The 16,288-nt window shown below is 41.7% G+C and overlaps 1 protein-coding gene across 2 annotated transcripts; it reads right to left on the bottom strand.

Annotated features, from left to right (window-relative positions):
- Nucleotides 1-1,182: 1,182 nt before the first annotated feature.
- On the bottom strand, nt 1,183-15,887 carry LOC108137704 (high affinity cationic amino acid transporter 1). Of its 2 annotated transcripts, none has more exons than XM_017259581.2 (13): nt 14,788-15,887; nt 10,065-10,190; nt 9,808-9,961; nt 9,162-9,293; nt 8,991-9,089; nt 8,717-8,925; nt 7,868-8,039; nt 7,005-7,188; nt 6,324-6,916; nt 5,343-5,508; nt 5,038-5,248; nt 4,875-4,971; nt 1,183-4,146 (listed from the first exon to the last, which is right to left on the bottom strand). In XM_017259581.2, exons 1-13 carry the CDS (start codon nt 14,821-14,823, stop codon nt 3,872-3,874), a joined length of 2,454 nt encoding a protein of 817 aa, XP_017115070.1. In that variant the 5' UTR covers nt 14,824-15,887; the 3' UTR covers nt 1,183-3,871. The 2 variants fall into 2 exon arrangements, with proteins under 2 accessions (XP_017115070.1, XP_017115071.1); XM_017259582.2 differs by having other exon boundaries at nt 1,183-4,143; nt 14,788-15,885.
- Between the last annotated feature and the right edge of the window lie 401 nt (nt 15,888-16,288).

Raw genomic sequence — 16,288 nt, forward strand, 5'->3', positions numbered from 1 at the left:
AAACACAGATAATTGGCTTTTCAAACTAGAGTTGTGTCTTATAGCCGGATTCCACTAAGTAAAAGATTTTCCTACTGGTTTTAAACATTTAGGCATATAATCATAGGACATGAAAAATTCTGGTTAAATAATTTGAACTGCTAAAAGTTCAGCACAGATTTTAAGCAATCGAGGGAATAACTAAAGCAAAATAAAACCAGGCTCACCCATACGCCAAAGTCGGTGGTGAGAAGTTCCAAGGAGACTAGGATTAAAATATGTACTGGACTGAGTTTATTTCAAGATTCCACCATGAAAAAGTCCAAAATTGAATATCCTAACAATTTTATTTTTTAATATTCTCAAGAAATATCATTTAATAAGTTATTAACACAGAAAACAAATCAAGAGTAGTATTTGAATTAAAAAAGTTTTGTTTTTCTTATATTTTAACATCATTTCACTTTGGTTTGCTGTTTTGTTTTGTTATCGATCCATTGAAATATATATATATATATATATATATACTCATCATCTCGGGATATTCCCATATATGTTATATATTAATAGTTGCATATTAACTTCATTCGCTCTCGACTTTCTCATCACTTTTTTTCTCGTTTCATCTCCTCACTTTTGTCTTTTTTTTTTTTTAATTTTTTAATAAATGAGTTCAGAATAATTTCAAAAATTTTGATGCTTCATTAGTAAAAGTTGTAAAGTTTGCTATTACACCTTAATTATATACACGTTTAAAATAAATCATATTCCAGTAATTCAGTCTTATGAAATAAACAGAAACTTAGGTACGTTATATTCAGCTGGAAAATCAATTAATAAAGAAACAATCGTCTAAACGCTTTTCCAATCAACTAAACAAATAAGTATGGCTTATTTTCAGTTTTTTTTTTATATTTAGGCTTGGCTCTTAAGTAAAAGGTCTGCTTCGCTTTCGGAATTTAAATTCTCTTCAATCGTGGTTTCTTTTATTGCTGTTCTTATTGTTGTTCTGTTGCTTTTTGTGTGCATGTCTATGCGTGTTTGTAAGTGCGATTGCTTCCGCCTTTGGGGATTTTGGGGATTTCTCATTCTGATACTGGTGTCATACTGTTTGCTGTTTGAATTGCAGTTGCAGTTGCAGTCACAGTGGGCATAGAGACATTAGGGTACGTTTGTGTCCATTGTTGGCTTATGTTTTTATTCTCCGTTTAAGGGATTATACAAGTTTGGAAATAATATGTCTTAGTAAAATGCATACTTGTTGTTAAAGGAAGCTTTTGGTTTTTTTTTCCTTTACACTTATCGATATATTGCATGTTATGTTGACTTGGTTGTTATTCGCATTTAATTGGAACTGTAGAAAATCTATTAAAACTATCATATTCCCATAACATTTATCTTAACTTGGTGGTACCGAAAGAACCGAAAGGTGGAAGAGCAAGCTGCTTCAGCCCGCAGTTACTGGATTGCCTGAACTGTAACTTTTGTCACTTGCGTATGACATAAGTACGGGTGAAACTCCTCTGAGCGCACACTCAACCGATAGTTGGGATAATTCTCCTTCACTGGCCAAAAAACTCTAGTCCGCATAAGAAAGCGAGTATCAGTTTGAATAAGTAGTTTGACCCAACATGGTAATGGAAAAAAACTTGGAATGGGACTGTTGTTATCGGAAATTAGTGATCGGTTATCGAAACTATCGGTTGAATGTGGACTCGGTGAGTTCCGTTAGATTTACGTCTCAACTTTAAGCTGTGTGGTAGGATATGTTGTTCTTTAGTTATTACTTTTGTATCTGAGTTTCGTTTCCTTCGTTTAGTTGCTTCTTTGTTGTGTCTTTTTCATAAAAATATACCTTCGCACTGTTCTTGTTGCCTGCCTGTATAGTTGTGTATGTACAAAACGTATTTGGTTTGAGTTTTCGAACAAATTAGAAAGTTAGAATACATATTACTTGGTGCGGGACCAGTTGGGTGGCACTATGTCTTAAGTAGTTGGTCCAAAAAGGTCCTCTTCGAAAACCCTAATACATACATATATAGTAATATAGTGAGTGAAACATGGAACTAGTTTTGTTTTAAGTTTTCGGCTACTGGTTCGAGGAGTGCAGGGTGCATTGATTTGGCACTCGAAATTTAACTGATCAACCGAATGGAATCGAACGAAATCAGTCAAAAACAAACCATCGAATGTCTTAGACGGTACGGTTGTATATAAATAGTGTTTTTCTCTGTTTCGGGGCTAGATCGGAAGCTAGCCCTAGGTTATTGAGTTCTTGTTGCAATCCTTGATATTCGCTATTCGGAATCTTTCCTGTACAAAGTCGTTAAGTACAAAAGGAATAAATTATCATAAGTATTATTATTATTAAAAAGGTCGATTTTGCTTTAACTTTGCCATATACTTGTAATTTAGCTAAAAATAGTTATGCAGTGTTTGCTTGTACATAGTATGTATATAAAGTGGAAAAAAGTATGCTTGTACATAAATGTTTTCGTTATCATATTTGCTTTTGGTTTAAGTTATCATTGTGTTTATACATATTTGTAGTTATGCTTGCTTTGGTTTAATTCTTGGTTTAAGTTTGAATAGTTCAATAAATATTTGGTATTCTTTGGTATTTGTCTATATGGTAATTTTTTAAATATATATGCATATTTGTATAATTTTTGCTTGGTATTCCATTAGTAAAATGAATTGTATTACAACGAACGCGAAATGCCGCTTAAAAATGAGTTTTAGCTTAGCGCGAGCTTCTAGAATAAAAAACAAATAACATTCCGATAGAGTGAGTGAGACGGTATGGCCGTAGGCAGAGCGTACTGTACTGTACAGTACTGTCTCGGCCAAGCGCCGTATAAAATGCATAGCATAAATAGGTAAACAACAATAGAATCATACATAGGTACAAAAGGATCGTGTTTTAGATCGTCAGGTGAGAGTCTCTGTGTGTGTGAGCAAATCCCAACGTTATGCAAAGATCGTCTTGGTTCAGAGGGCCTGTATCATTTGGGGTTACGAAAGGTCTCCTCCGATCTCTTCCGGGGATCTTTTCACAAGTCTAGGGTTTTCCGTTTGTCTCTTATGGATGTGGATGTGGATGTGGATGTGGATGTGGATATGGATGTTGATGTGTATGTGGGTGTGAGTGTGAGTGTGGGGGTGATGGTGCCTAAAATGTACAGTTGTGCACGTTACCACCCCGACACCCACCTCACTGCCGGATATATCTGCCTTCCCTCAGAAATATGCTCAGGATTGGTGTATGGTGTTTGCCTTCCCGATTCCTGTGCTGAAGGCCGATTGACCAACGTCACCCAAAACGCCTGCCAATCGGAGTTGAGCACAATCGATCATCGGTTATCGGCTATCAGTTATTGGTTATCTGCTGTCTGCGTGATTTCGCTTATCGTCTATCGCTAATCGGTCGGTTTGCATCAGGGTTCGGTTCGGTTAATTGGAACTCGGCAACTTTGCACTGTAACTCTTTGCTGAACTAATAACCCATCGCTATATATGTAAATATATATACTTTCTTGTATAATCAATATATATATATATATATGTGTATATATTATGTATTGTATATGGTATATGGTATATGGTATAGGTGTATAATGGTGACCTCGCTGGGTTCGGCCGGAGTGCAGTGAACAGTGCCTCCGCCGCCCACGACACATGCCTTGTATATGGTATGCATCTGCAAAACGGTAACGACACACTTTGCCATATGGTTAAACTTAACATCTCTAGTTGTATTTACAAGTGAGTGAGCTGCACCCGGCGGAATCGCGGTTTCGGGATCAAAGTCCTTCGTGGGTGGAGCTTCACTCGGGAATCAGCGGGGAGGTCGGTGTGGGCAACGGACTGGGAGCTGTGCAGATGGTGTCGCTTAGTCCTCCCACGAGGGAAACTGGCCCTCGTCCACGAACATGCTGAACTGGCCGGTGTACTGGCGTTCCATCGGTGGATTGCTGCCCGAGCCCGATCCCGATCCCGATCCCCTCGTCTGACCAGGGATCGGGGGAGGTGGCACTGGTCGGCTGGGGCCCGCGGTGCTCCTGCCCGATGGCTTCTCCGCCCCACTGCCCTGGCCGCCACTCCTCGAGGTGCCCTGTGCCGACGAGGAGGACGACGCGGTCTTTCCGTAGTTATAGCGTTGCTCTGCTGGACACAAAGAAATGAGTAATAAGTAGTTTTCGGAAAAGAAGGCTAGCGACTATGGACAAAACTTATCAGATGATTTTGCAATCTATTATATAAAAATATATTGGTGTTACATGGAGGATCCTACAAATCTCAAATATTTAGAGTAATAAATGTTTTTCTAAGTCTGACAAAATTCACTCCACAATTCTTTCTATTGCAGGTAGTATGATCTATAAGGCGGATAGGGCGCTTATATTCCACGGGAACAATCGGAAAAATAAAATGAAAACAAATTATAAATTCGTTGTTTTTATAAGAATATATTTCGAGATATACTGATGTCTTTATATTTAAGGATTACGGTTTTAGTTTTATAAAAACCGTACAGTATTATCATATAGGTGAAATAGCTTCCTTGTTATTAATAGAGTTTTTATTTATGTAAAATCTGCAAGGGCATATAAACTTCGGTTTACCGAACTTTGCTTCCTTCTTGTTTTAATACAACAAATTACCCATCCGCCATGTTGGCTACAGTGTTATGTATACGTAATATCACCGTTTATTTTTATTGTTATTGGGTGAACAATTTCCAAAAGAAAGAAAAGACTAGCGATTTATTTTTTAAAAGTCTTTCGTTTGAGGAGGAAAATATATGCAAAGTCACAGTTCTATAGTGTTAATGGTCTAACACAATTTTTTGTTTGTCACCCGAGAGGTGGAATAAATACGAAGGATGCACTTACTCGACGTCTGCTTCACCTCCTTGCTGGCCCAGACGGGCTCGTGGGTCTGGTTGTACGATTGCTGATCCCACACGGCCTTCTCGTCCACGTTTTTGCTCTGGATGGTGGGGCGTTCAAAGGTCTTAGGAGGTGGAGGGATTACACAGTCAATGGAAACACTCACGTAGTCGACATGCAACTCCAGGTCGTCGCTGGCCTGCTCCAGGCTGCTGTGCGTGATGCCGTAGTAGAAGTACATGACGAATCCCAGGGACATCCACACGGTGAAGCGGACGAGCGTCAGGATGCTCAGCTTGAATATCAGATAGATGTTCACGGTGATGGCAATGGCCGGGATGAACGGGAGTCCGGGCGTTAGGAAGGCCAGCGCATACCTGGACGAGATCGGGAGGGAGATGGGAAGACGGGATGATGGGTTAGCTGGTGCTGAACTGGCGAACGGCGAACGAAACGCCGACGTGGTGTTACCTATTCTGCGGCTGCCTCGATATAATCAATAGTATCACAAGTATGCCGATAAACAAAATGAAATAAATGAAGGCGGCGAGGCCACCGGACCACCCAATGGCCGCGAACAGGTCCAGGAAGAATATCAGACCGAACATGATGCCCACTAGCTTGGTGACGTACATGCCTGGTGGACCCATGTCGATGTCGATGTCGATGGATCGGTGGTGCGTCGGTGGTGGATCGGATCGGATCGGATTTGATCGGATTGGATTGGTTTGGATTGGAAAAGCATAAGCAAAGAGTCAATTTAAATAGCAATTTTGTTGTGAAAATGGGTCTTTAACTGGAACCAAAGGCGCATAAATAGTTTTGGGTAAACATTGCTCCCTTTCAGCGGGTGAATAAAGTTATTCACGTTTTCCATTGATATTATGCACTTTACACATCGGTTTCCCTTTTTTATAACTTTTATCTATGTTTAAAAAGCTTTCCATTGCTTCCTTATCCTAGTTAAACTAAGGTATAGGATGATTAACTATGCAATTCAGTAACTGCAACTAAAAACTAAAAATGTTTATCGTAAGTAATGTCCTTAAATCATTTTTTTAAGCTTATTTTGTTATTAAATAAATATTGGGGTCTTTCCTGATTCGTTAACCCTTTATTATTTTGTAATGTATTATATATCAAGTGCTCAATTGACGTAAAGCCATATCCTTTATCCTTAATAAAAGTGTACAAAACAAAACAAATAAAAATGGTCAATATTGTTTTTTTTTTTTAATTTAACGTATCTATTACAAAAAAAATGGCATTTAATGGGTTAAGTAAAGGAAATATCCAAAAATCAAGGAATTAAGTTTTCTAAGTGCATGTGAACAAATCGACTTTGTCCACCCACTGAGCAGCTCAATTGACCCAAGACTAAGAAACTACGGGAACGGGAAAGGGAACGAGAACGGAAACGGAAACGGAAAAGGGGACTCTTCGGATACGTACCACTCTCGGCGGTGGCCTGACCGGGATTGATCCAGGGGAAGAAGCCGGGGCACAGGTACGCATAATCGTGGATCTTCCGGGTGACAAAGTTCAGACCCATGGCATCGAAGGCGGTCGCCTGGCCGGTGGGTCCGGTGGGTGCGCCGTGCACACTGCCATAGAACTTGTTCTCGGAGCGGTCGGACACAAGGAACTGGTCGTCGCGCCCGCCCAAGAATCCCTCGGGGCTGTCGTCGATGAATGAGTCGTCCGAGTCGGACATGCCGCGCGTGACACGCTTGATCGTTAGCTTGCCGGGCACCTCGAGCACCTCGGCGGGCGTCACATGGGAGCGGGAGTCGCTGGCCGTTCCGGGCGCCACCGGGGTGCGCAGCTGGGCCGGCAGCAGCTCCACCAGCGAGGTGCTGTGCGGCTGGTAGCGCAGCACCAGGACGCAGGTGGACACCAGCGTGTAGGCCAGCAGCGTGCCAATGGACATCATCTCGACGAGGATCTCCAGGCGCACGGTGAGCGCCACCAGGGCGGCGGCCAGTCCGCTGCCAATTGTCGCCAGTCCGGGCACGTTGGTGCGTTGCCACAACTGTGACAATTGCCTGCAGGGGATTGGATTGGATTGTATTGGATTGGGTTCGACATCGGAAACGGAAACGGAAAGAGGACGAGAAAGCGGCATTCACTCACCTGAAGATCAGCCCGTCTTGAGCCATCGCATAGATGACGCGCGGCATGGGGAACATGGAGCCAAACATGGCCACCGAGAGGCCGGCCGTGGCTCCGACGGCCACCACCGCCCGGCACTTCGGGGCATTCACGTAGGACCACATCTGGACCAGAGCCGCTCCCGTGTTGATGTGATCATAGGGAACTGGGAATCGGGGAAAAGGGAAAGCATTCGATTCGATTAGAGCAACCCCAAAATGTGCAATTAGAATTCCAATTTTAATAAATTGAAAAGCGTAATTTATGATGGCGATACCTAAATTAACTTAAATCCATATATATTGAATTTGTGGCCACTATGTATGATCCAAATGGTATTGGAAACATATATGTGCATATATATATTGAATTAAATATATTTCTACATTGAATATAAAGCTTCCTCAGTGCCAAATAGCTAAGTAATTTAATTTAAAATTGTTTCAATCGGACCATATTCTTCATTTACCTATTCATTTTTCTTATAAGGATTTAACTATAGCTCTTTGGGTCGTAAAATATCACTTAGTTTGGTCCCAAACAACAAAAAATGATTCTAGTGGATCTATTTTCTCCTAAATTGATATTTTGCAAGTGCTATATACATATTTACTTTAATTTTGCTAATATCAACAACTTGAACTGGTAATCCGATCGTCTTGAAATTTTTGAAAGAAATGGCTCGAAATCTAAAGTTGTTTATTTCAAAAATATTTCAAACTTGCAATACTTTGGTCGAAAGAGTTGGCTTTATGGGAGTAGAGATATACCTAACACTCCTTTCTCCAATAGAAATAGTTCGTGCTGTTAGATTGAGTCCCGGTAATCCGCTTAGATCCACTTACCCACTAATGTTAGGACTAGACTAACGCTAACGTAGGCGATTAGCACGACGACCAGGGAACCCACGATCGCCTTGGGTATGCTCTTCTGCGGATTGTGCGCCTCCTCGCCGGTTGTCGCGATGATGTCGAAACCGATGAATGCGTAGAAACAGGTGGCGGCACCGGAAAACACCTGTTGCACAAAGGAATCGGATATGATGTTTCATAAAAGTGATGTTTGAATTACTACTACACAAATATTGGGAATTATGCATTGAAGTCCTGCACGAGAATACTTGAAAATACAGCTCGAGTCATAAGCTCACACAAATGATTCAGCTCTTAAGCAATAATAAGTCATACCGATCAAAAGAGTATATAATCATTAATAATATTGGTTTTTTTTTTTAATCTATGATAGACATCGAGACAAGTTCTGGTTTAAACTTATTTAAATATGTATTGCAAATTCTGCAGATCAGTAAAAGTCTCTTTTTAATTTAAATGTCATAAATTTGTCAGCTTGTGTATGAATCTAATACATCTCTAAAGATATCATGATGCCCAAGAGTCGCGAAAACAGTATCCACAATGGACTACAATACCTTTAAATGTTATTTAATCCCGAGCTTTTGTTTACGCGGATACTCAAAATAATAGTCTTAATCCAAAGAGTTTGAAATATATTTTAATTACGAGCTGTTCGAGCTGTTTAAGTTTAAATAAAGCTAGCTTGATTACAATTATTGTTTTGTGGCAATGAGCTACTCATTAATCAATTATTTCAGGATTTAATGATCTAGGAGCTGCAGAGCTTCATCAAGCATACAAAACTTCGAAAAGATCAGAATGGCCTGTAATGGTACTCACTCCACTCCAGCCGTAGGGCAGGAATCCCTGGTGCTCGGACCACGTCTTCGTGTCCACGTAGAACAGGCCGGCGGCCATGACGAACACCCACGTGGCCAGGTTGACGGCGTTGAGGGAATGGTTAAAGATGACCGACTTGCTGGCACCCATCGCCAGGACGCAGGTCATCAGCAGCGTGATGCCGAAGGCAATGAAGTCCGGTGGTTTGCCTACAGATTTTTGACTTCAGATTTAGGACAGAACTCCCAATTCGCAGTCTATGTGCAATACTCACCGAATATCGTGCCGATGGACTCGCTTATCGTCCGCGCAATAGCATTGCCGGTCAGGGAATCGAAACTCGAACTTAACGCACAGGCACAGGCACTTGTTCCTGTCGCATTCAGAATCAGAATCAGAATCAGAGTCCAAAGGCTGAATTTAAAGGCATGTATATAGTACTCACCTATTAGATATTCCAATATCATGTTCCAACCAATTATAAAAGCTACGAACTCTCCAACCGCCACATATGAATACATATAGGCCGAGCCGGATGTGTGTGGCACACGAACGCCAAACTCCGCATAGCAGGCGCCTGTTGATCATCGGATGGGATTAGATTTGGTTACTACAACTTTCAGAAGGCCAACTGAGCGAATGAAACGAGTCGGTGAAGTCATATTGCTAAGTGGGTCCAATAAGGTTGAAATTTGGCAGTTTCTTACAATACAAACAAATTTCTAAAATTCAAATCTGCTTAAACACCCCAAGCTTTAATTTTTTAGTCAATTTAAATGTGTATTATTTCCTAAAGGTTCGATTTTACAAAGTCATGTTATGTTTTGACATTGAGTTAATTTAAATATTTACCATAGCAAAATATACTCGATATTTTTTGCTAATCAACAAAAATTCACATTTAGTTTGAAACGAATCATTTGATTTTCTGTGACTCACAACAAACATTTATGGAAATTTGTCTGACCAAAGTAGATACATATATACAATTTTCAATATCACGACACCATTTTCAAATGTTTCTCTTTTCGCTGCGGTAAAAACCCCGAATTGGTTCAATCAGTCAGCTGCAGGGCATGGCCATTGCTTACCTGAGAAAATACTCGCTATGGCGGCTATAATAAAACTAATAATCACTCCGGGTCCGGCTATCTTCTGGGCCACCATGCCGGCCACCAGGTACATGCCCGTGCCGCAGCACGATCCGATGCCCAGCGAGGTCAGGTCCAGTGTGTTCAGACATTTCTGTGTGGACAATATGATGGTGATGGTGATTTTGGGGGAGGGGGGATCAGAAATGATGAACTCGAAGGTCGAAGGTCGAAGGCCGAGTCCTCGACCGACTCACCGTTAGCTTGGGCTTCTGTGGCTGTGCGTTGCCGTCCTGCAGCTGCTTCACGTCCTTGGTGCGGATGAGCTTGGGCAGGAGCGTCGTCGAGCTGACTCCCGGCGGCAGGGGCACCCTGAACTTGACCTGAAATCGGAACCAGAGTGCAATTAATTGGAGAACCAAGGACCAAAAACCAAGGACCAACGTTGAAAGATGAGTGCCACCCATTCATTCACATCAGTATTCTTTCAGTCGCCAGAGCCGAGTGCTCTCGACTGATAACTGGCGTCAGGGCAAGAGGCACACAAAATGGCAGGATGTGGCGGAACGAGAGGAGCCAGAGGAGGCAGTCAAGGACCTGCCAATCGATATTCGCAACAAGTCCAGCCTGCCCTTGCAACGAGCTTTTGTACACTCGACAAAAAAATGCACATATTTCAAGTGCGAAGAGGGTCAAAAACAGATATGTACATGTCGACTTTGTGTGGTCGAAAATGATTCCTTCCTTGAACAAGAGGTTCAGAAGGTATTCTAATTCTGTACACTCAAGAAAAAAACGTACATTTTCGGAGTATTAAGTATTTCAAGTACGAAGAGGGTCAAAAAGTTTACGAACATTGCAAAGTGTACTTAAACTTATTTTGCCCACTGTATAGACATACTTGTTGGCTACTTTGTTATTAATGCTGACAATATACCATGTATGTGGTCGGAAATGCTTTTTTCTTTTAGAATCCTTGCCAGAGGCTAGTCTTGTTGTACTAGATGTTTTCAACACCGCAAATGTGTACATTAATCGAGTCTGTCTGTCCGTTTCAACGCAAACAAATCGCTCAGTTTTAAAGCCATCTGAATGGAAATGTTGAACATCCTGTATAAGTAGAAACAAATCATTGTTCCGCGAACGTTTTTACATCAATAAGTTAAATTTTTAGAGAGCAATTTTGGTATTATATACGGTGAAAACAATTTACTTTTTAATTTATAAAAATATGCTTTTATACAAACATTTATCAAGTTATTAGCATAAATATTAATATTATTAGCGTAATTAATTATAAAATATTTAAAAAAAAATGTTTTCTCTTGCTCAAACCTTTTGTTTTAGTAAATCAACAGTCGAGCTTTGAAAGTTAGACTGTAAACATAATATATTTGACTTTGAATCACATTAAAAATACACTTAACTTTTCTAAACTTTTAATGTTGGTATTATAAGTTCAAATCTCTTTAAAATCACATAAAAGAAACATTCTGAACAATGAATATGTTTAAGCCCAAGCCTTAACGCTAAAAATAATGAGTTGCTTGCGTGGTAAAAGCCTATAAAGGCAATAAGTGCAAATAGGATGTAATTTTTTATTGCTTTAATGCGGCATCAACTGACTGACATTGTTCCAAATATAAATTTTATATCATTTAACTGCCATATCAATTAATAGTCTATTTATGGCAGGCACTGAGTTTATGACTTGCAAATCAGTATATTTAAAGAAAAACTTTGTCAAACACATGTATTAACCGAAATCCAGACTGATATAATTGCCACTTCGCTAGGAAACATATTTTCTTAAGTGTTTGCCAACCAGTTTGATGTCCTTAATTGTTTTCCGATGTCATACACACACTTGCTAGAAATACTTCACCTAGTTTACCATTTATAGCAGTTGAGTTGGGAATCAATTGCTCAGAGCGAAAATAACCCCGTTTGAAACTCGTACAGATGTTCTCCACTACAGATTCCCGTTCGCTGCTTCCATTTCCATTTCAGGAAATGGCTCTTAGCCTTTGATGTCAGCTGCAGTGGCCGACATCGTTTGCTCCCCAGCTAAATGCCATGTCAGCGGGTAGGCAGTCGACCGCAGATGCCCCATTGTCCCATTGTCCCCTTGCCCCCGTCTCCTCCTCAGAATCCATTGCTCTGTCTTCCTGTGGTGGCGGTGCTCAAAGTGGATGCGTGGGCGCCTTGGCTCTGTTCCGGGAAAATGATCCACGAACGGGATGACGGGTCCGTCCTTGAAGCAATCAAAGCAACCAGTGAGCCAGTCGCCTCCATTGCCGCTGAAGCCACTCCGCGCATCCCATCCACTTCCATGACATCCCATCCCAACTCATCCCATCTCATTTCATATGCGACGCTGTCCTTCGACTCGCTAGCGCTCCACCCTTTGTATTTCAATGAGTGTCCTGCTACCCCATGCACTTATATCCTTGTAGAGGGCATTTTAGTTTCGGTCGGAAGTTTGTCATCGGATGATCTTGCAACCAAAGCTGTTGATAATGCACTTCTAGCATTAACAACCATTTTTGACAAATCTGCTTGCTACATTAAAATCAAATCCGTGAAACGTATGACAACAGTCCCTGTAAAGATTTGTCTTTTATCAAAGTAAACTGAACAAACAAAATCAGCCCTTAATTTAGACCTAACTAGCACAAAAAGCTAGGCTTAAAGCTATACATCACCCTATAGCAAAAATCTTTTATAAATAACCCAAACATTTTAATTTTTTTTTCATTTACTTTTAAGATTTTCATTCATTATGTACAACATATGTTATTGTGCCGCATAAGGAGGACCAGCATTTACCCAAATACCAAACGTGTTAATAAAAGCCCAAACAATATTAATAGTGAAAGTAATCACTCAAAATTGTGTTTAGTCCCAAACCGATATGGTCAAAAAAAAGGTTAGGTTAAATTTGGATATATTATAATATAATATTATCCACCTTAATGGTGGGGAAACTCATACATATTGCGAAATCTTGAATTAGATAAATTCAGCCAATAATAAGAGAGGTCTAAGACTATGGGTTCTAAGCCAAACAAGACGTAAGCCTCAAGGATAAGCGGCAAGGGTATTTCTTGCTTCGGCTCTGGCAATATACCCTTTTTCCTAGAGCTCTTTATTTTTCTATTTTTTTTTTTTTTTTTTTTTGTAATTTGGCGTTATTAATGGCCCGCAAGTGTCAGGGGATGAGTCGCAACTGCAGTGACAGCAGCCAGCAGCCAGCAGCCAGAAGCACAAAAGGTCAGCCCGCCGAGGAAGGGGATGGACTGCCCGGGGGACGATAATCTCGCGGGGTGTCCAACTGGCCCTTTTTGCCAGATAAGCCAAGTCTAAGTGAAGGGGGCATCTACAAGTATAGAATATTTCTTCTTCTGGGAAAGATTTCTGCACAGAGACAGAAAAACTACCCAATAAACATTAAAATTGTGGGGAATATTTTTTAAAGTGTTAAAAGACATTAAGGTTGAGCCAGCGGAAAGCGACGTAGAACTTAGCTTACATGTTCATTATTTCGTAAACAAATACTAAAATTATTTAAATATAAACATAATTAACTAAAGTAAGGTGTTCGATTCCACCCAGTAGTACGTATTTACAATTAATATTAATAATAATGTTGATGTTAATGATAACTATTTTTAGCTATTATTTAATAAACACATAAGTAAGTAAATATGAAGCTTAAAATTCCCTTGTAAACGTAAGCTACAAAAAATTATATATTTTTTAAATTTATTTTATCAAATTTTATATTAATAAAATATAAACTTAAGTATAACAAATTTTGATCTTATCACAATACCTCACTTTCAAATAAGACAACCCAAACCATTTTCAACGGTAGCCGTTAGCACTTTTGCATTCTGGCGCGAGACCCGGGCTTAATAAAAAAAATAAGCGCAAATATTCTTGGTAATTAATAACTTTCGATTTCGCAACATAGAGATGGTCACGCGTGGAGCTGATATTGCAAATCATTGTTCTCTGTGTGGCAGTATAGCATACTTTCCGGGCGGCTAAGCTCGTCTTGCAGCCAGCCACACACTGCGTATGAGTGATATTGTCATAACAAAGCTCCTCCGCCTATGGCCATCCCGCTCGCACCTAATCCTGGCCCAAAAAAAAAAACACATGCTTCTGGGAGTGCGATTTCGGATTGGATGGAAAGGCCGTGGAAAGGCAGTCGAACTGGGGATTTGGTCTAGAGACAAGCGGCTCCAATTACAGCTGCGGCTGTAAAGAGCCAGCGCAACAGAAGTGGCAATAAAGATAACGCCGAGCCAAAAATGTGGCCCCTTTCGTGGCCATCCCTTTAGCACTAGAACTGGTGGTTGCGGGTGGGTGGGTGAGTATTTGGTTGTATATATATGTATGTATATATATTTTTTTTTCGGATTTTTTGTTGTTTTTATGCTTTGGCATTGAAGCTCGGTGAAAGTGTAGTCGTACTTGCCACGTCTATGCTCGTTCGTCGATGACTTGCTCGTCCGTGTACTTGTGTGGGTTAGTGGGTGGGTGGGTGGTTGGTTGCTTGGTTGGTTGGTTGGTTGGTTGGTTGGTTGGCGAGCTTCTTCGTTGTCAAATGGATTTGCATAAGTCCACGCCACACCACACGCACACACATGCCGTTGCCTGTGTAACTGGCTGTGTGAGTGTGTGCGTCGGCGTTCGGCATCATAATGACCTTTTTGAGACATACCATTACAACGGAGCCCCATTAACACACGCACACGGTGTGTGTGTGTGCGTGTGTGTGTGTGTGTGTGGGAGTGGGAGTGTGTGAGTAGATGAGGGGGCTCCAATTTTAGCAGTGACCAAAACTCTGTGTCAGATTCAGTGAAGAAATAAAAATACACTTTTCAGCCTATTTTACGGACGGAGGAGGGTGGGGGGGGGGTTTGTTTGTTTTTGGTTTCTTTTGGTCTTTTTTCGGCTTGTGTCGCTTACCTTCTCTAGCACCAACAACAAATCCGACGGCTTCATTTCGCTTTGTATCTGGCGTCAACAGTTATTACCAAAAAGGACAGCGCTCTTTCCGGGGGCGCAGCGGGGGTAGGGCGGTGGGTGTCCTGTGTTGCAAAGGAATTCGGCGATTGTTGCACTTGAATGCGCTGCCTTCGCACAAAGGGTCCTTCAAGTGCTAGTGCCTTTTTCTCGCTCGCTCGCTGACTCTCTCACTCGCTCGCACTTACTATCCTTATCCTTATCTTTAGCTGAGGGAGCAACGCAGACTGGGGATCCTGGCTGTTGTTACAGTTACAACTGCTGTTGCTTCTTTGTGCTTCACATTGATTTTGGTCAGCAACGTCATTCTATATTCAACAGTTTACGGCTGAAGGATCCGCGCCCGTTGTTTCTGTCGCACGCTCGTATTCAATTTTCACTTTCGGTTTTTCGCCAGCACTGTCACTGTCACTTTCTCTATCTCTATCTCTATCCCAACCGCTCCTGTTGTTGCGCGCCTTAGCCTTCACGTGGCCCCAAACACACACGCACACTCGCGCACTTGTGTGTGTATATACTATACTATATCGTTATCGTTATCCCTTCACCGTTGCACGTACAGGGACACCATAGCACAGCAGAGCACAGCACATCACACAAACAAAAAGTCAAATGCTACCGTCTTGTCAGGGACTGGGACTTGCAGTGAATATAAATTATAACTATCCTGTCCTGGTCACCGTTTCTCGGCCACGTTTCTTCTCGCAGGCGGACGCGACGCGCTTCTCGCCTCGGTATACGGTGACTGAATGCCAGCGATTTTTCCGTGTGTATCACTTTTTTGTGTAGAGCCAGGCGAGTAGTGTGGCCTTTCCTTTCCTTTCCGTGGCTCCTTCTGCAGGAGCTTTTGTCCTACAACATTACATGCGTGCGAAGCGGCGAATGACGAATGGCGAATGGCGAACGGCGAACGGCGAGGTTGGCAGGACGAATACGAATGGCGGCTATCTGGCAACGCCAGCGTGGCCGCGAACAAGAAGTTTCTTGTATCTATAACAGAGTTGTCCTTCCAAAGCTACAAGTTACCGTTACTCGACTTTCGGTTTCGATTTCACTCCCTCTCATCTCACAAACGCACACTCACACAAGACACCTTCGCTCTCTTGCTCTTTCACTCTCCACCCCCCACACTCACGAAAGTAGGCAACGGAAAGTGCAAGCAGCGAGCGCGCAGACGCAACCCCCTCTCCTCTCCGCGCTCCAGCACCATCATATATGTGTGTGTACGTGTGTGTGTGTGTGTTGGCAGAGAGACGCTCAAGGGTATGCAAATACACATACTCCCCAGAGGCGCCGCGCCGCTTTTATCGGAATTGTGTAACGGGACGGGCAGCATATGTGTGCGCACCTGTTAACTGCTGTTTGCCGTTTGCTGTTACACACTTGCCTGCCACCCACCACCCACAATCCACTAGCTATGGCCTTAAGCCAGTCCCCATCGTCA

This window comes from Drosophila elegans, unplaced genomic scaffold (assembly GCF_018152505.1).
Source record: "Drosophila elegans isolate 14027-0461.03 unplaced genomic scaffold, ASM1815250v1 contig_149, whole genome shotgun sequence".
Lineage (NCBI taxonomy): Eukaryota > Metazoa > Arthropoda > Insecta > Diptera > Drosophilidae > Drosophila > Drosophila elegans.

Coding starts and splice junctions, on each gene's coding strand:
- LOC108137704 (XM_017259581.2), bottom strand. CDS start 14,823: ATGAAGCCGTCGGATTTGTTGTTGGTGCTAGAGAAG. Junction 9,294..9,807: donor CATAGCGAGTATTTTCTCAG/GTAAGCAATGGC, acceptor GATGATCAACAG/GCGCCTGCTATGCGGAGTTT. Junction 4,972..5,037: donor TGGAGTTGCATGTCGACTAC/GTGAGTGTTTCC, acceptor CCCACCATCCAG/AGCAAAAACGTGGACGAGAA.